Source organism: Tenrec ecaudatus, chromosome 5 (assembly GCF_050624435.1).
Source record: "Tenrec ecaudatus isolate mTenEca1 chromosome 5, mTenEca1.hap1, whole genome shotgun sequence".
Lineage (NCBI taxonomy): Eukaryota > Metazoa > Chordata > Mammalia > Afrosoricida > Tenrecidae > Tenrec > Tenrec ecaudatus.
In genome coordinates this window covers 64,864,603-64,885,033 of record NC_134534.1, presented here as the reverse complement: position 1 = coordinate 64,885,033, position 20,431 = coordinate 64,864,603, and the positions used below count along the sequence as shown (strand labels likewise).

The 20,431-nt window shown below is 41.2% G+C and overlaps 1 protein-coding gene and 1 pseudogene across 2 annotated transcripts in view; one reads left to right on the top strand and one right to left on the bottom strand.

Moving 5' to 3' along the window:
• The window catches only part of UBE2W (ubiquitin conjugating enzyme E2 W), a 93,058-nt gene extending 75,203 nt beyond the window's left edge, over nt 1-17,855 (bottom strand). For both annotated transcript variants that reach the window (XM_075549563.1, XM_075549564.1), the window contains exon 1: nt 17,754-17,855. In XM_075549563.1, the coding sequence (XP_075405678.1) occupies nt 17,754-17,855 (102 nt within the window). The remainder of the gene's footprint in view (nt 1-17,753) is intronic.
• Nucleotides 3,260-3,831, top strand: LOC142448761 (AP-3 complex subunit sigma-1-like; annotated as a pseudogene).
• Nucleotides 17,856-20,431: the final 2,576 nt, after the last annotated feature.

Sequence of the window (20,431 nt, the reverse complement as noted above, 5' to 3'; positions counted from 1 at the left end):
CTTCATATCACTAAAAGGCTGTTATCAGAAAAGACGTGCTGGTATGGTTGGGAGCATACTTGGAACTCTCATCAGTGGCTGGTGGATTGTGAAGAGTGCTACAGTGGCTGTGGGAAACAAAACTGGCAATTTCTCCCAAAAAATTAATCAAGGAATTACCATGTTGTTGTTGCTATTGTAAGGTAAGGACCCACTACGAAATGCTATACACAACATAATGAAACACTACCCAGTTCAGTGGCCACTGTGTCACTCTATCTCACTGAGGGCCTCCCTCTTTTTCAATGCCATGCTACTTCACCAACCAAGGATGATGTCCTTCTCCAGGGACAGGGCTCTCCTGACAACATGTCCAACGTAAGTCTCATCATCCTTGCCTATAAGGAGCACTCTAACTGTGCTTCTAAGATAGCTCTGTTTGTCCTTTTAGCAATCCATGGTCCTTTGAATATTCTTCGTCAGCATGACAATTCAAACACATCAATTCTTAGGTCTTCCTTATTCACTGTTTTTAACTTTCACGTGCATATGAGGCATGCTTCCCAGTATAATTCCACTCCTAGTTACATACCCAAGACACGAGAGGTGGGACTCAAACTGATTCTTGGACACCAATGTTCATTGCAGCATTATTCACATTAGCCCAAAAGGAAGCAGAATCCAATGTCCATTAACAGATCAATGTATAAACAAAATGAATGTACATAATTGAACTTAAAAATTTTTAAAGAAACAGAAAGCTTTAACAAAAATGCTAAAATGTGTAGCTATTGTTTTTCAACATATCCTCCAAGTCTTATATACTTTTGAACGTGGTGTATCCAAAGCTCTCTTAAAAACTTCCCTGAAGAATTCTGTACTTATTCTATGTTTGGCATTCTCAACAGACTCAAATTGTGTTCCTTTTAAATGTTGAGTTTGGGGAACAAATTAAGTTTGAAGGAGCAAGGTTAGGGCTGAAGGGTAGGTGGGATAAGGTTTCCCAAATGACATTTCTAATATAGCCTGGCTACCAGTAAGAAGGTACATTCTCTTGTGCATTATCTTGATGTGTGTGGGGCGAGGCAGGGGAGGGGGGGAGGACATGATCAGCCTTTTTCTCATTCATTCAGTTTTCAATTTTCTTTGAACTTCTTCCTAATAAGCTCCCTGACTGTCCTGTGTTCTCCATGAAAATCTATCAAGATTATCTTTTTGAATTCCAAAAAAAAGGTCACCAATAACCCGGTTTTTAATGTACTGTAATGAGGGGACTTGTGTTACCACACATTTCACACAATAAAATACATGTTAAGAACAAACAATTGAACAAATGCCTTTTTTGTATGCCTCATCCCACCTAGTTTGGTGGAAAATTATATGTTCCATAAAGTATTTGTTTATCAAACTCTAACGTATACCTTACAAAACGGTCACGATTCAATGGTTACCATGAAAAATCTTATGTCATCAAATCTAAAACACAAAATAACTCAACCATGACAGGACTAGGGAAGAATTACACTAACTGGGCATAGGTCACAAGCTCAAAAGTCATTTCACAAAGGCTTCAGTCACTCCAAAAACCACTCCCTAAGGCCTGCCTACTCCACTTGAACTGGCCAGTGTTGTGTCCTTTACAGATGTTGCACATCTAAACTAAATCTACTGCTATTGAACTGACTCCAACTCATAGTAGTGACCATATATTTGAGATGGTTTCTGAACGATAAATCTTCATATGAACAGACAGTCTCAACTTTCTCCCACAGAGCCGCTAGGGGGTTTGAAACACCAACTTTTTGGTTATCAGCCCAACATCTAGCCTACACTGCCTCTAGGAACCCTTGTGATGGCGCACATAACTTCTTTGACATAACTAAACACCTTGAAGGACTGCGTTATTGGGCCTAGGGCTCAAATTCAATGAGCACCAACACATTCCACATAATGTTCTATACATTGTTGAGTATGGACTGGAGTCTTAAAAGTTTGTGAGTGGCCAACTAATATGCAACTATTGTTCTCTACCTATCCAAAAGAAAGGAGAGTGGGGCCTCCGGCAAGATAGCAACTGAGTAACACATACCAGAGGGACTCCGCAGAAATCAGTGCAGGAAAGTTACAAAGAGAGAAATTCCACACTGTTGGGTCACAAGAGGAGCATCATAAAGATAAGTTGGCACAACTCCACTAGGTTTTGAGGGGCTGGGGGCTTTTGGCTTACCACAATGGAGGCCGGCTAGGGTTTGACCTTAGCCCTGGCACTGTCTCGGCCAGATCTGCGATCATTTGGAGCCTGCCCAAGGGTTTTATCTCAACACAGCCACAGCTTGCTGCCTGAGCAGGGTTTAAACCTCTCCAGCCCCATGGTCAGGGACCCGAGCTCAGCTACATTGTTACTTTTCCCTCTCTTCTCTCTTTCCCCCCACAATCTCAGCAAGCTGTTATTTTTTTCTTTTTCTCTACCCTTTCTCACACAAACCACTACCCACCTGCAATCCGCTCCACTTAGTCTAGGGCACTTACACTCGCCCTCCACTCAGCTGGGGAAGCTCCACCTTCTGTAGTGTAACCCCAGGCTGGGAATCCCTTCTGGGATTCACCTTCCTCTGGGGAAAACCCTGCCCACCTGGGCTCTGCAGCATTTATCATATGGCTGGGGAAATCCTTCCCAACTTCTTCTGGACAAAATCCTGCTTGCATAGCTGGGGAAGCTCCTACCTATCCTCCATGGTACCACGTGACTAAGGGAACTTCCTCCGACCTGCCATAGTGCCTCCCACGGCCCAAGGCAACTCTGCCAACACTCACCAACACTCCACATTGCCGCAGGAATCTCTGCCCAACCTCCACAGCAATCTCGCTGACCAGGGCAATTCCGCCCACCATTCGCAGTGCTCTATAAGGAGGGCACACCCACCTGCCTCTGTGGCACTCCCGTTGCAGTAGGCAGCCCCACACGCCCTCTGTGGCGCCCCAGGCTGCCATGGGCCACACCATCAGGGCTTTTAGTACTCTTCAACTCTCTAGAAAATGGCACCTGGCTCCACTAAAACAAACCAACGCAAACAGCAATCAGCCCCAATGACACTACCGAAAAACCAAGAGTAACTAAAGGCAATGTCAAAGAAATTCTGAATCTAACATGAATAGAAGAAACAGACAGTGATCTGCCACAGAAAGAAATTTTCAGAATGCTGCTTGGAGTCAAACAGGATATGAGGGAAGCAATACAGAAAAAGGATGAGGGTGCCCACCTGGGCGGCCCGGCCCAGCCATGATCAAGGCTATCCTCATCTTCAACAACCATGGCAAGCCGGGCTCTCCATGTTCTACCAGCCCTACAGTGAAGATACACAACAACAAATCATCAGGGGGATATTCCATTTGGTATCTAAGAGAGATGAAAATGTTTGTAGTTTCCTAGGAGGAGGATTGTTACTAGGAGGCTCTGACAACAAACATATATAGACATTATGCAACATTATATTTTGTCTTCTGTGTGGATTCTTCAGAAAGTGAACTTGGCGTTTTAGATCTAATTCAAGTATCCGTGGAAATATTAAACAAGTGTTTTGAAAATGTCTGTGAACTGGATTTAATTTTCCATGTAGATAAGGTTCACAATATTCTTGCATAAATGGTGATGGGGGGAATGGTATTGGAGACCAACATGAATGAGAGTGTTACACAAATTGATACACAAAATAAACTGGAGAAATCTGAGGCTGGCGCAGCAGGAGCTCCAGCCCGTGCGGTATCACTGTAAAGAATATGAATCTTCCTGAGACCCCAAGCAACATTGGTGACATCAGCAGAAAAGTGCCAAACCTGCCCTCTTTTAAATAACAAAATTAAAAGGCTACTCTCAGGTAAAATCCCGGGGGTGGGGAGGGGGGTGTCATCCAAGTTCACCACGCAGTTGTTTACCAAAAATAGAAGAGTCTTAACTTTTGTTCTTGGATTTAAGTCAAGGTACTGTATAGAAATTGTACAAAATCAGTATGTGAAATTCAATGTTGCTTTTCTTGCTCCATGATTTTAAAACAATTGAATAGTTTTTGTGTTTTTGATGTTGTTTTTCCTTTTTTAAACTGCATTCCTATGCCCACCTAAAGGCATGCCTCTATGTATTGGCTATTACAGTATTTTGAAAAGTGTTTGAGATATTTCCCTAATTTATGTACAACCCAAATGTTGGTGTTTTGTATGGATCACAAGTACAGCATTCCTTAACTCCTTCTGCTCTTCATCATCATTGTTATTTAAAGAACCGAGTATGCATTGCATGAAAACATATGACCTTTTCTCTTAGTTTAAAAAAACTCCAAGGTAACTGGACTAATAAAACACCTTTCTGTTTGCTTGATATCTACTTTAGCAATAATTTTTTAAGCTCTTCGGATTCAACAAAGTAAATAAAAGTATATTTAATCACTGTTAAAAAAAAGAAAAGGATGAAATGATGGAGGAGATAATGACCATACACCAAGGGGAAATACAAGAGCTTAGGGACGAGATAACAAAAACCAGTAGCAGACTCACGGACTTCACCAACCAACGGGAGGAGGAAGAGAACCACACCAGTGAACTGGAGGACAGCCAAGCAGATTTTAACAAACGCCAACAAAATATCCCACAAGAATCAAGAACTACAGAGCAATATCCCTAAATGAACACTGACACAAAAATCTTTAACAAAATACTGGCCAATATAATCTAAAAGTACATAAAACAAACAACCGACCATGACCAAGTGGGATTCGTACCAGGGATGCAGGGATGGTTCAACATACAAAAGACCATTAATATCATTCGCCACATTTACATGAAAACTATAAGAACCACATGATAATATTGATACATGTGGAAAAAGCATTTGACAACATGCAATACCAATTCCTGTTTAACACACTCAAGAAGATAGGGGTGGAAGGAAAATTCCTCAATATATACGACAAGCTATATAAGAAAAACCAACAGCCAATATGGTAGTCAATGGAGAAAAGATCAACACAATGCCACTGAAAAAGGGGACCAGATAAGGATGGCCCTTGCCCCCACTCTTATTTAACATCGTATTAGAGAGGTCTTAGCTAACATCATAAGGCAAAGAAAACACATCAAAAGTATTTGCCTGGAGAAGGAAGAGGGAAAACTATCATTATTTACAGATGATATGATTTTTATATATGGAAAATCCCAAAAGCTCCACAAGGAGAGTACTGGAAGCAATAGAGGAGTTTGGCAGAGTGGCTGGATACATGCTATACACATCAAATAAGACTACAGAACAGGAGATCAAAAAGGTGGTACCCTACACAACAGCCAAGCACAAACAAATATCTACGGATATACCAGACTTAAAATATATATATATTTGCATGAGGAAAACTAAATAACACTATTACAAGAAACCAAGAGTGACCTCAACAAATGGAAGAATATCCCATGCTCGTAGATTGGGAGACTCAATATAGTAAAGATGTCAGTTCTGCCCAAGGCACTATAAAAGTTTAATGCAATTCCAATACAATTACCATCATCTTTCTTCAAAGAATTAGAAATACTGGTTACCAACTTCATATGGAAAGGGAAGAAGTCCAGAATTAGCAGGGAACTCCTCAAGAAGGATAGAGTGAAAAGGCTTGCTTTACCTGACTTTAGCACATATTATACAGTCAAAATGGTCAAAACAAAACGGTATTGGTATAATGACAGAGAGACCAATGGAAAAGAACTGAAAACCCAGAAAAAAAATCATCACCATAAAGACAACTGATCTTTGATAAGGGACCAAAAAAAATCAAACGTTAAGCAGATACTCTCTTCAACAAGTGGTGCTGGAAGAAATGGACATATACCTGCAGAAAAATGAAGCAAGATCCTTATCTCACCCTACACAGATTAAAATCAAGGTAGATCACAGACCTCAAAGTAAAACCACAAACTATTAGGGACATTAATGAGGGAATTGGGACCAACCTGAGAACTTTGACACAGGGGATACATAGGCTATTGAAGATAAAATACCTGTGTAGATCGAAAGAATTCGCAAAGAGAGTGATAAGCCATGGACTGGGAAAACATCTTTAGCAATGACACATCAGACAAAAGCCTTATTACTAAAATCTACAGTACTCTGCTGGCTTCCAAAAAGAAAAAGAAAAACTAACTGCCCACTGAGGAGGTGGGCAAAGGACCTGAACAGAAGTTTCACAGAGTCTGAAATCCGAATGACCAATAAACATCTGAGAAAATGTTTCCGATCACTAGCCATAAGAGAAATGCAAATTAAAACAACAATGAGCTACCACCTAACACCCTCAAAGATAACCCAATTAAAAAAATCAGAAAGCAACAAGTGTTGGAGGGGCTGTGGTAAGATAGGAACTCTCATCCACTGCTGATGGACCTGTAGGTATGTACAGCCACTATGGAAATCGATCTGGTAATATCTAAAACAGATGGAAATTGAGCTACCGTGTGACACAGCAATCCGCCTATTGGGCATTTACCCAGAGGAGGCAAGAAACAAAACATGGCCAGACATCTGTGCTCCAGTGTTCATCGTGGCACAGTTCACAATTGCAAGGAGTTGGAAACAATTCAAATTTCCATCAACAGATGAGTTCATTAAAAAACTTTAGTACACAAAATAACAATCTATAAATTATCAAGGGCTCGTGAGGGAGGGGGGAGCAGGGAGGGAGGGGGAAAAAAAGAGGACCTAATGTAAAGGGCTTAAGTGGAAAGCAAATGCTTTGAAAATGATTAGGGAAAAGAATGTACGGATGTGCTTTATACAATTGATGTATGTATATGTATGAATTGTGATAAGAGTTGTATGAGCCCCTAATAAAATGTAAAAAAAAAAACTGTAGTACATACATACAATGGAGTACTACACATTGCTAAAAAGCAGTGATGAACGCATGAATCACATCAACACTTGGGAAGAACTGGAGGAAATTATGCTAAGCGAAGCTAAGCACAAGAGGACATGTACCACATGAGCCTGCTGAGGTAAGCTTAAAAATGCAAAGGGGGCATAGGGACAAAGCTACTGTAGTACAAACATTCCTGAGGTGAGGTCCAGGTAGTATGGCAGGGGTCAAACCAAACCCAGGGATACATATGGTAACCAACTAAAATGGAGGGGGGAATAGGGGGGGAGGTATGGGTAGCAGGGGAACAAGGCACTATCTCCACAAGGAAAGAGGGATCAGACTTCAACCTGGTGTTCCACGATGGGAATGTAACAGATCAGCATAAAGCAGGGAACCAAGTGAGGTCTGAGGGATTGGTCCCAATCGCAACTAGGAGGACAGCCCCATCTCCCACAGAAGAATTCACTTCAGAGGACAGTACTGAAGCTACAGCTCAGGAAGAGGAATGTCTGATCAGAGCACAAAGGAGCAAATGAAGGGGGAGGAAGTAAGAGTGGAACACATCCTAGCCCACCAAGCCCTGAGGATAATATTCCTGCTCAGAGCAGCCAAAGCACAGAGAGGACCACAGGGCCGGCCCCACTACATCCCTCACTGACCCAAAGAACTATGGGGGACAACACTGGAAACCAGTGCAGGAATTGCACCTGATCTGACCCCACCACACTGAGGCGAAACACTAAGGGTATGCAACAGAACAGAATAGGGAACAGAGCAATGAAGACCCCCAAGGAATACCAAAAATAGACTTTGGGGCCAAGACGCGATAACCCATCAGACTCAACCAGAAAACATTCCTAAAAGTCAACAAACTGATCTTGAACTATTTACAGGCTTTTCTTTTGTTTGTGGTTGGGTTTTTTATTGTTGTTTTGTTTTCGTGCTTTGCGGTCTTATTTTGCATGTATATTATTATCTCTGCAAGATTAGCTAGATAAGATAGGTGGGATAAACAATATGGAGGAGAAAACAATGGGACCGATGGTTCCAGGGATACATGGGAGAGGAGGAGGCGGGAGAAAGCAAGTGGTGTTAACAAACCCAGGGACAAGGGAACAACAAGTGATCCAAACTCAATGGCAAGGAGGGTGTAGGAAGCCTGGTAGGGCTTGATCAAGGGCAATGTAACTGAGAGGAATTACTCAAACCCAAATGAAGGCTGAACATGATAAAGGAACAAGAGGAAAATTAAAGGAAATAGAGGAAAGAACTAGTAGGCAAAGGGTACTTACAGAGGTCTAAATACAGGCATGTACAAATGTAAATATATTTATATATGAGGATGGGGAAATAGATCTATATGAATATATTTCTGTTTAGTATTAAGGTAGCGGATGGACAGTGGGCCTCTACTCAAGTACTTCCTCTCAAGGCAAGAACACTTTTTTCTATTAAACTGGCATTCCATGATGCTCACCTTCTGGACATGATCACTGAAGACAAATTGGGTGCATAAGCAAATATGGTGAAGATAGCTGATGGTGCCCAGCTAACAAAAGATAAAGCACATGGAGTTTTAAAGGCTTAAAGATAAACAAGCGGCCATCTTGCTCAGAAGCAACAAAGCCCACATGGAAGAACACACCAGCCTGTGTGATCACGAGGTGTCGCTAGGATCAGGTATCAGGCATAAAGGAACAAAAAATCCTATCTTGTGAATGAGGGGGAGTGCAGACTGGAGACCCAAAGCCCATCTGTAGGCAACTGGACATACCTTTACAGAAGGGTCGCGATGAGGAGATGATCCAGTCAGGGTGCAGTGCAACAACAATGAAACATACAACTTTCCTCTATTTCTTTAATGCTTTTTCCCTCCCACTATCATGATCTCAATTCTACTTATAAATCCAACTAGACCAGAGGATGTACATTGGTACAGATAAGAGCTGGAAACACAGGGAATTCAGGACAGACAAACCCCTCATGACCAATAACAAGAGTAGCGATACCAGGAAGGGAAGGGGAAAGTGGGGGAGAAAGGGGGGAGAGGGAGAACCGATCACAATGATCTACATATAATCCCCTCCCTGGGGGAAGGACAACAGAAAAGAGGGTGAAGGGAGACATCAGCCAGTGTGAGGCATGAAAAAATATTAATTTATAAATTATCAAGGGGGCGTGAGGGAGGGAGAGAAGGGAAAAAACAAGGAACTGATACCAAAGGCTCAAGTATAAAGAAAATGTGTTGAGGGTGATGGCAACAAATATAAAAAATGTGCTCGACAAATGGATGTATGTATGGATTGTGATAAGAGTTGTATGAGCCCCAATAAAGTGATTTTAAAAAGAGAGAGTGTGAGGAGAATTAAAGATGCATGGAACCCATCAGTCCAGAGGACTAATGGACCTTGGAAACATCAGCCTCTTTAACTCAGAGTAGATCTAGATGGGATTCAGAATGCACTACCTACTGTCCTAAAAGCAACTGTATTTGAATGACTTGGGATAGAGTAAGAGAAATATGGCATGAAACTCAAAATTATAAAAATGACCAGGGTTACTGCTTGGACAGACTGGTGGACAACCAAGACTATGGCTTTTAGTCACCCTTCAGATCTGAAAATGAAAACACTAGAGAAGGAAGCAAACCTTACAGTAATAAACCACTGGAAATCAAAAGGATACATTTTAGGAGAGGAGGAGGAACAGAAATGGGAAACGAGAGGAGGAAGTGGGCTAAGTGGTGTTACATTGTGGATTCTGCAATCAATGATATGAAAAAACATGTTTATGAATTGCCTAATGAAACATGGATTTGCTATGTGAACACTCACCAACATTTTTTTAAGTTCTTTTTTGAAGACATCTTAAGGAGACAAAGCTATGTGTGCTGCTGAGAGAACTTGGTTCTAGCCATCCACGGACGTGTTTAAACATACTGTGTTTGGAATAAACCCATGCCTGTGTGAACTGGAACCCCTACAGCAATACCTCTTGACTTACTTTCACACAAAGGAATATTATGCAGCCACAAAGAGAAATGAACTTCTGATACACGCTATGAAACACATGAAACTTGAAAACATGCTATGTGAAATAAGTCAGACCCAAAAGTACAAAAAGTGTGCAATCTTAGTTTCATGAAATATCTACAATAGTCATACGGATATATGCAAAATATTATTATTTTTTACCAGAGTCTGATTAAGTGGATCTGCATTTCTTTTGATAAAACCTTGAAAATAGTGGTGATGGTGAGTGCAATTAATGTCATTTAGTTATACACTTTAAAATAGTTAGAATGGAAAAAAATAGAATGGCAAATTTTCATATATATTATATATGTATATACATTTTTTATTACCCAAAGAAAATAAAAACTACTGACAAGGATTTAAGCAAACCTGAACCTTCATATATTGGCGGTGCGAATATAAAATGGTGCAGCTGCTTGTTGATTCGTTTGGAGGTTCCTCAGAAAGTTAAATATAAAAGTTATCATTTGAGTTAGCAATTACACTCAAGAGAACTTAAAGCACATGTTCCATTAAAACATGTATGGAATAGACTTGACACCAAAAGGGTTGTTTGTTTTGAAGCTATAACTGATGACAGTGATTAAATGCTCAGCTGCTGACAGGTTGGTGGTTTAACCCACATGTCATTCTGTGAAAGATTCACAGCTTTAGAAACCCCATGGCACAGTTCTTCTCTGCTGTAGAAAATCATTGAGTTGGAACAAACTCTAGTAATGAGTTTTTAGTATGAAGTCACAGAATGCTGCCCTGTTTGCAACTAAGTTAATCACAAGGCTGGAGGTTCAACCCCACCCAGCAGCTCTGCAGGAGAAAGACCAGGCAATCTGCTTACAAAACATTACAGTCTAAGAAAACCCTATCGGGTGGTTCTGCATTATCAAATGGAGCTACTATGAGTTAAATTCAAGTGGGTGGCACCTAACAAGAAGCCCTGGAGTAACGCAAAAGCCCTAACGGAAAGGATGGCTGCTGGACCCATTCAGAGGCATTATGAAGTAAGTCGTGGCAATATGCCCCTTCCTCAAAGATCCTAATAAACCATATGAAATGCCACAGTACTTGCAGTCACTATGACTGGAACTGATCAGTGTCAACGGGTACTGGTAGGCTCTAGCAACAATTTTGGGCTAACTTCCGAGTAAAACAGAGGATAAAGTAACATCGCTTGACGTTACCTTGAAAAGTATCAGACTAATAGGATGAAAAACGACAATTAAAGGGTTAAGGGCAGAAGTAGGGAATCCAGTTCATTGCTAAGAATGACTACGTGAATCAGGGTATTCAGAAAAGAAGACAGCTGAGTTCTGGATATATTCTGCAGACACAGCTGATGAAATCTGCTGATCACCTGACTGTGGAGTGGGATAAATCCGTCGTTCTGAGTAAATGGAGGAATGGAGTTACCACGTACATGAATTCCAGAGAAAGGAAAAGTTTGAGGAAGATAAATCAAAACAGCAAATTTATATAGCTTTCTGGTTAAACTGAACTGCCTTTGTCTTAACTGTTGCAATATACACCAAGTTTCATGAAGCACATCATTTGTGAAACAGAACCTGAAACCAGGTCTTTTCATTACAAACCCTATGCTTTTTTTCCAATGAAATTTAAAATGAATCAGTCAGTTTTTGTCAGAATAAAACAACTCAAAGGCATGCACTACTTGGGGACCCCAAAACTACACACACAAATAAAAACTATAAAATTAGGAAAAATTTTATTCAAAATACCCGACGCTAAGCACAAGCAAATGTTTTGCAAACATTATTTGTAATGAAGCAGACAGTAATAATCTTTGAACAGTAAAAAAGTGCCACCATTTACCTAATGCAACAATACAGGCATAAATAATTTCTTCTTTTAAATGGATCCATAAGTAAAATGTGGATATTTTTCCAATTTTCTTAACTACAGAATGCTTTTGCAAATGCTTAACTCTTGACTGAAAATGTAAATAATTACCCTAGTGATTTCTTTACAATGTCAAACTTGTTAATATGTCCATTACCTATAAATTCACAGCATCAGTTTTCAAAGCCTACTCTAATCTTAGCTACACTACTCAGACACTGTGTAATTTTAGGAAGTCACTTGCCAGAAAATGTTACTGCTTACTCAAAGTTATTTTGTCTCTTTCCACTAGAATGAAACAAGGTTATCTGACTTTCCGTATATAAAGTTGGAAAGAGAATTCAGAAGGAAAGAACATCAAATACTTTGGAAAACACTAAAGTTACAATAAATACATCAAGAAATAAAACAACTTTCAAGGAAATGTATGCAATATAAACATGAATTTTAAGTTACTCCATTATAGGTAACCAATTATCCTAGTACAGAATTGCTTCATAGAGTTCTCTAAAAGTAGAACAAAACGAACGTACAATTTACTATTTAAGAATGTTTTTGGAAATGTCAGGTGACAAACAAGTCTTTTCTGTAGTCACTATGTACATATTTAAGAGACAGCTAAAAACACTTTCCTACGCTCATCGAGTCTATGGTGCAGGAGAGAAGAGCCTGAAACGGGCAAAATAAGCACTGTAAGGCAAAAATGGAAAAGGCTCACCGAGCAGTATTTAACAGCAAAAACAAGGCACAATAACTGTTTTGAGAATTAAACTCTGAAAAACCAGTCTTAGGCTTTCTTTCACATGTGGTCTACCATGTACTTATGTTTATCTCTCTCTCTCTCTCTCACACACACTCACACACACACACACACACACACACACACACACAAACACACCGTCACTATTAGTCTAGGCTATTATCCTCATGCTTGGCCTTTGCAACAAAAGCTCCCAAACAGCCCTATTCCTAGCCAGAGTATCAACCCAACTTTCTCAAATTTCTAACTTCTGATTATGCTGTAACCCTTCATAATGACAAACAAGTAGGCATATGATATCTAAGCGTCAAGGTTATGAACATGACTACCATAACAGCAATGTCAGTAAGGGCACATATCTCACTTGCCGATCGCTACAACAAATTACTTGAATAAAGATCAACATGGAGTTGTGAACAGTTCACAACATAAATTTGCATGCCATTTGAAAATAAGAAATAAGCAACACTTATACTCCACTGCAAAATCTCAACATCCTTCCATTTAGTCAGATCAATAGGCAATAAGCTAAAACCCAGCTAAGTAAAAGAAAAGAATCCATTAAAAAGTGGCTCAATTGACTATTTCTTTCAACTAAATAATTAACTATTTCTTACTGCTTGTAAGGCTGACAAATATCAGCTATTAGACACTGATGCTTTTAAATTTTAGGACACAACACATGAAACCAAGAATGACAACTAACAACAACAATGAAAGGAGAGTCTAGTGAAAAACTGTTCATATCTCAAAATCAATAAACCTAGGTGGTCAAATTATAAAAGTATGGCTAATGAAACAATTGAATTCTAAAATCAGAAAATATATCCAAGAGGCCAAATTAAGTATAATGTAAAATGAGTTACTAGAAAAAATGTAAATATTAAGCACAAAAAATAGCTTTATAATTTGCATGAAAGCAGATACTCCAATACTGTTACAATTTTAAACAATTTTTAGAATTTTAAAAAAAAACATACTTTCTCTAAGCAATGCTTATAATTCAAGGCCAAAAAAGTTGAAGCAAATAATCAGGATTCCTGTAATGTTAATACTAAAAATGTGTTACAGCTTTTAATTTAATAATTTCAAATTCCCAAAATTAAATGTAGATCTATTTCTTTAATCAAACTGATGTCAACTTTAAGTATCCTCAGGCGCATTTAAGAATGATGTCTTCCGGGAGGGAAGTGGGTGTAGAAAGGGAGAACCGATCTCGGGGATCTATGTGTAACCTCCTCTCTGGGAGATGGGCAAGGGGGAGGCAGGTGAGGGGAGACGCCGGGGAGTGTAAGATAAGATAAAATAATTTATAAATTAGTAAGGGTTCATGGGGGAGGGGGGAGCGGGGAGAGTTGGGAGGTGGGGAAAAAAGGAAAACGAGCTGATTCTAGGAATCCAAGTGGAAGGTGAATTTTAAGAATGACGAGGGCAACAAATGTATAAGGGTGCATTACTCAATTGATGTATGTATGGATTGTGATAGAATAGTATGAGCCCCAATAAAATGATTTATTAAATTAAAAAAAAAAGAATGATGTCTTAAACATGATCTAACCATAAACTTACATGGTGATTCATGTGTTTGGTCACAAGAAGACACAATAGGAAGATAAAGGAAAAAGGAAGAAGCCTTTAAAAGAGCTCCCATAAGTTTTAAACGTAGAACTTGAAGGTGTACATTATTGTGCATACAGAGTTGTATGTATAGTACAACTCAAGCAATTTAACTCAGAGTAGTACTTCACCACACGAGAGAATATGGATCCTTTGAGGCCCTGGGGTCCTGGTGGCACCGTAGTTAAGCAATCTGAAGCTAGCTAAAGTGAATGGACTGTTCCCTAACGATTTAGTCATGGAAATCCCATGGGGTGCTATGAATGGGAATCATAGCAGGGTGGGTTTGATTTGACTCCATCCTCCATGCCCTTCTATACACCCCACCCACCAAAAAAAAAAAATAGCCTGGCCAGGAGCTTGCTGCCTTCTACCTCAGTCATCTCCATGTGCTAGTCAAAACTTATCATCATTGTGTGCCATGACTCGAAAATAAGTTGGGAAGCACTCAAAAAGAATATATTTTTTTAAAAGAATTTATTTAAAAGTAGTCACAATTTCTCTAAAATATGAGTACATATTCTCCAATGACATGTTCAAAGCCATTCCTTAATTTTCAGTGCACTCTTCCTAAACTCAGAAGACAGGGCTCTCTACTTCCATTGAGTCTCAGAAACTCATGAGGCAGTTCTACCCTATAGTGTAAGTTCCTAATCTCAATTTCTCATTATCAATTCAAGTTATCAATGCACATGCAACATTTATATAACATGCCTATTTTAAAAATACAGTTCTTACAATTTGTGTATCCCTTTCAGCACCAATAACATCCTGATGTGGGTAAAATAATCAGAAATCTCAACAGTTCTTAAATAAAGTAACAGAGCAGCATTGTGTTATGGTATACTTTTTCCTTATCACCCTAAAAATATCTACGTCTAAATCTCCATCAACCTCCCACCTCCACCCTACAAGGGACGAACAGCAGAAATGTGGGTAAAGGGAGATAGCCGTCGGTATGATATGAAAATAATAATTCAAATGATAGCAACATATGTACAAATATTCTTGATACACTTGATGTACGGATTATTATCAGAGCTGTAAGAGCCCCCAATAAAATGCTCTTAATAAATCTCTCTCAAATCTTTCCTTTTCACCATATCACTTATTATCTTCTAATTTAATACACAGTTGCTAAACATTTTGTTACTATCTAGCTCCCCTCAACTAGATCTATTGTATCTAGAAAGAAAGACCTTGCTTGCTTTTGTTCACTGATAGATCCGTAGCCATCTATGTGAGTGCTAGGAATACAAAATGGAGCACAAGAATTATTTTTAAAACTCAATGAATGAGTTAATAATTGGGTTACTGCTTTTCTGTATAATTTAGTTATTTTAAAGAGTTTTAACCTTTTCATCTGGAGGGGAAAAAAAGCTTGACAGTCTAAAGTAGTACTTGTGACACAGAAAAAACGTAATACTGCCCTGGGGGAAGTATTTTTGCCTATCACTTAAATAACAAGATGAAAACAAAACCGAAAATGAAGCCAAAAAGTTAACTAGTCTACTCTAACTCATAGTGATCCTATAGGACAGAGTAAAATCCCCTTGGTTTCCAAAATGAAGCTTTACAGGAAAAGATTGCCACAGCCCTTCTCCATTTAAATCACCTTTCTCTATTGAATCACCATTGATTGCGTTAGCAGTCAAGTGTATAATAACCCCCGTACCACCAAGGGTCCTTCTTAAGGCAGCCACGTACAATTTAAGTGCATCAAGTTCTCCCTTGCCCAGATAGATGAAGTCTAAATCTAACTAGCTTACTATCCCTATGACACTATATCTACTTGTCAAATATAATCATGCAATACTGTAGAATTTAACCTTAAATGTTTAGTTTTAAAACAGATGTTTTAATCTTACTTAATACAGTCTTAAAAACTAGCTAGAGCTGGTAACCACAAGCCGGGCAGCTCAAACCCAGCAGCCACTGCTAACGAGAAAATGAAGGCTGTTTGCTCTCTAAAGCAATTGAATAATAGGATCAACTGGGTGACAGTGGTTTGGGGGTGGGGAGGTGGTGGTGGTGGTGGGGTAGTGTTACCACTCAATTTTAAAATGTTACAGTTCCTTTTTTGGGCCCCAAATGACGAAACTTCTCCAACGTCTCTTGGGTAGCTATTGTATAAAGTACTGTGTTTCCTGAAATTGTTCTTGTTTTTTCCCTCCACGGCTTGGTGGCATCTCTTCAACCAAAAATGTTACATGTAATTTCTTTTCTGTTCCACAAGGCAGTCCAGAGGGAGAAACAAAGGTAGGTGGTCTATTTTAAGAAGAACACAGTGAACAGAATAAAGTGAAAACCAAAGCAAATGTGATACCAAAAAAATGATGCGCACAAAAGAGTAAGAGGCAGGAAAGAGAAGAAAGACACCACGCCTGCCTAGAAGAGAATGAACAAACCGCCAGGGTTTAGGTATACTTGCTCTTCTAGAAGCAAACAAAATCCTTCTAAGAAAAACATGGTTTCTTTAACCACCTAAGGACATGCTTTTAAAACTCTACATTTCTAATGAGAGCTCCACCTTCTCTCCCGATGTTTTGGCTGAGCTCTATATTGTGAACTAAACGCAGGCAACAGATAATGCAGAGTCAACCTCTACAAACTACACTCGTGGTTGCCATCTTTGCCTGAAAAACCAAACTCCTCCTTGAATGGGGGGGGGGGAGGGGACGACGAGTAAATTGGGTTAGAAAGCCAGAAAATCACGCAGGGCAAGTCCAGTGGCTAGGGCACAGGTTACCAACTCCTCCTCCCAAACTAGGGTCCCACGAAGGATCAGGAGAATAAGGGCAAAGGGCTGTCGCCTTAGCGCGACCGCAAGGGTGGGGCACGAGACAAAAAAATCACTCTTAAGAGGGCCAGTCATCCCGCGAGGCAAGGGGTCTAGGCGATTCTCGGGTTTCGGAGAGATGTGACATTAGGCTGTAGATGCTGTGAACACACTGGGCGCAGCTTGGGCCTGGGGGTGGAAGAGGAGGCTGCGGGAGGCACGTTCCCGGAGTGCTCAGACTCCTGGGAGAAGGTACCCAAAGGGCAAAGGCTTACGAGTCAAAGGGAGGGGAGGGGAGCGGAGCTGCAGAGCGTCAGAGAACCCGGGCGTGGGAGGCCGGAGCAGAGGCCGCCAGCCGCCTTCTGCAGGAGTGCCTTTCCAGCTCCCCCACTCCGCCCCTCGGGGGCCACGGCCGCCTCGGCCACCACAGCGACAGCAGCTGTTTCCGCCGGTCGGCGGGGACCACAGAGGCACGGCATCCCTGGGGCCGGCTTAGGCCCTTTGGGCACCGAGGGTGGCCTCCGACGCCGCTGTCAGGGACTCACGGCCAAACTTCAACCTCCCTTCCCTGGCCCTTGTTTATCCTCCACCCCCGCCCCGCAACTTAGCGACCGACTGGTGTCCGCTTCGACCGAGACCCTCCCCCCACCCCGCCCGCCCTTCCCCTCGCCGCCTCTCACTCCTCCTCAACGCCTGGAAACTAGGGACCGACTGGCTACTCAGACTGCTCCTGAGCCCCTCCCGGACACCCCTGATTCCGAGACGCCCACCCGGGCCGAACACTCTCACCGCTCAGCGGCTCCCTCGCCTGCCCAGCTGCAGCAAACTCCCCTCACCTGCATTGACGCCATGATGGAACCATCCCCCCCAGGCCGGCGAGGCCAAAGACGCAGGGGGCGGAGCTGTCGTGCTCGCGTCACGCCGCGGGGGCTGGACATCCCGGGCGAGGGGGCGGGGCCCCTGTGGGAAGGAGACGGCGCGAGGCGATTGGCTGATGCGTTGGGGGCGGGGTGAATCGCCCCGTAGGTAGCGAGGAGGGTAACGCGCCCCTGCGGTGTCCTCCCTGTTGTCGCCTCCTGCCCCAGGCGCTGAAGTAGCTCGGGAGAGAGGCCTCCAGTTCCGAGCAGACCACGTCACACTCTACCATCTCTATCATAAACTCCTGAGAGGTGCTTCATCTTTAGTTTTCCTTCTGTTTCGTTTTGTTGTTACAAGCACAGGTGTATATGGTCTTGAGTTCTTCCTTTCAACTGTCCCCGCCTTCTTTCCCTAGGCTTCACCAAGCGAGGACTTCTGGGCTTCGCCGCCCAACACCACTTTTCATAGTCCTACTTTGACCAACACAGGTTGATCGCCGACAACAAGTGGATATTTATAGGCAAAGTTGTTTGGATTTGTAATGCCGAGATTTGCCTCGAAGGAAGAGATTTTCTGATGTGGTCGAGGGATAACTACTCCCTTACCCCATAGTCTCAGTTCCATAGTTGATAGTGCTGGCCGTTGTAGAAGTTGTCCAGAGATTTCGCCCTAGATGTGATTATTTTAATGTACCCGTATTTTGGTATAATATGCATCTAATACCTTTTGTCGGGTCCAGCCTTCTCTTCAACCCATTTTGTGATAGGCTTTGCGTCAGGGTCATCCAACCTAAAGATGAGTGGGCAAGGAAAGTTGAGCATTAGGAATTTATTCAAGAAATGTACTAGTTGTGCCAACATTCATCAGAAGCTGTGTTTTGAAGAGCTAGTCCAGAACTAAAAATGTCTTGGGTGTTTTTAATAGGAAAAAAAAGGCAAGATCTTGCACCTAGTGTTCTCTCACAAAAAAATTAAGTTGGCTGGTATGTTAGGTACAAAGTTTTGACTCTAGAAAGCTTAAAGTCTGCCATCTTATTGGTTTTCTCTTTAGAAATTTCACTCAGTTACGATTTAAATATAAAACAACGTGGATCTAAAGGACATTGTGCCAAGTGAAATAAGCCAGTCACAAAAGGATAGATATTATATGAAACCAGAATTTTGAAAAGTCAAGAAGAGGTTTGACAAAAACAAACAAACTCACTGCCATTGAGTGGATGCGGACTCATTGATGTCATAGAGCAGACTAGACCTACCTCCTTCAATGTCCAAGCCTCGAGACTGTTTACAGGAGTAGAGAGCCCTGTGTTTCTCTCAAGGGATGAGAGGGGAAAGGAGAATTACTAGCTAGAAGACATGTGAATTCTGGTGAGGGGAAAAACAATACACAGGATTGGATCAAGACAAAGGAAGAAGCATACAAGAAAAAGGGCGACTGTGCTAACTACTGAAACATACAAGCCTCAACAGTAATAACAAACAGTATTTTGTGAACGGATTACATAAGTAGATACATTGCTAGTAGAAGTGAGAGGGTCTTAGAGGACTATACATGCCCATAGATAAGTGTAACCCACTGTCATTGAGTCTATTCCAACTCAGGGTCTCTAAAAGATGCAGAGTAACTAGAAAGTTTCTGAATTTTTTTTTTACGTTAGGGGCTCATACAACTCTTATCACAATCCATACATATACATACATCAATTGTATAAAGCACATCCGTACATTCTTTGCCCTCATCATTTTCAAAGCATTTGCTCTCCACTTAAGCCCTTTGCATCAGGTCTCTTTTTTTTCCCCTCCCTCCCCACTTCCCCCTCCCTCGTGAGCCCTTGATAATTTATAGATTGTTATTTTGCCATATCTTGCCCTATCCGGAGTCTCCCTCCCCCCCCCTTCTTGCCGTCCGTCTCCCAGGGAGGAGGTCACACATGGATCCTTGTAATCGGTTCCACCTTTCCAACCCACTCACCCTCTACTCTCCCAGTATCTCCCCTCACGCCCCTCATCCACCCTGGATTCCCTGTGCCACCAGCTCCCATATGCACCAGTGTACAACCTCTGCCCTATCCAGTCCTGCAAGAGAGTTTCTGAATCTTTATGGGAACAGTCTCATCTTCCACAGAGTGGCTAGGTTTGGAGCTGCTGCTGGAATTAAACCACAACTTCAAGGTTAGCAGCCCAACATTTAACCCACAGCACCCTAGGGCTCCGTATATATAGATACAGCTATGACAGTTTTTATGTGACTATTTATATATATGTAGGTATATATGTGTGTGTGTTCCATGTATATTCATATACTTAATAGAGCACATAGCAGGTACAGTTATGAAAACTTCTATATAAGTAAACACCCCTCTAGACTGAATTAATGGATTTAAAGACTTAGGGTTAGAGTCCTATTCCATCTTATTGCCAGAACTGAGCCTGGTTTTGTACAAGTTGATTGCCCTCAAAAATGCTTTTGGCAACCATGACTATCCACAGGCATATCACATCAACTCAGTTATAAAACTCATATGTTCCTATGAAAAAAGAAAGCTTATAGAAAGTTTCCAAGTATATAAATAATTTTAGATATCTTTGTCTTTATTATATCATAATTGCTCTCCAAATCAGGTTTTGCAACCCAAGGTTCAACTTTGTTTAAAAAC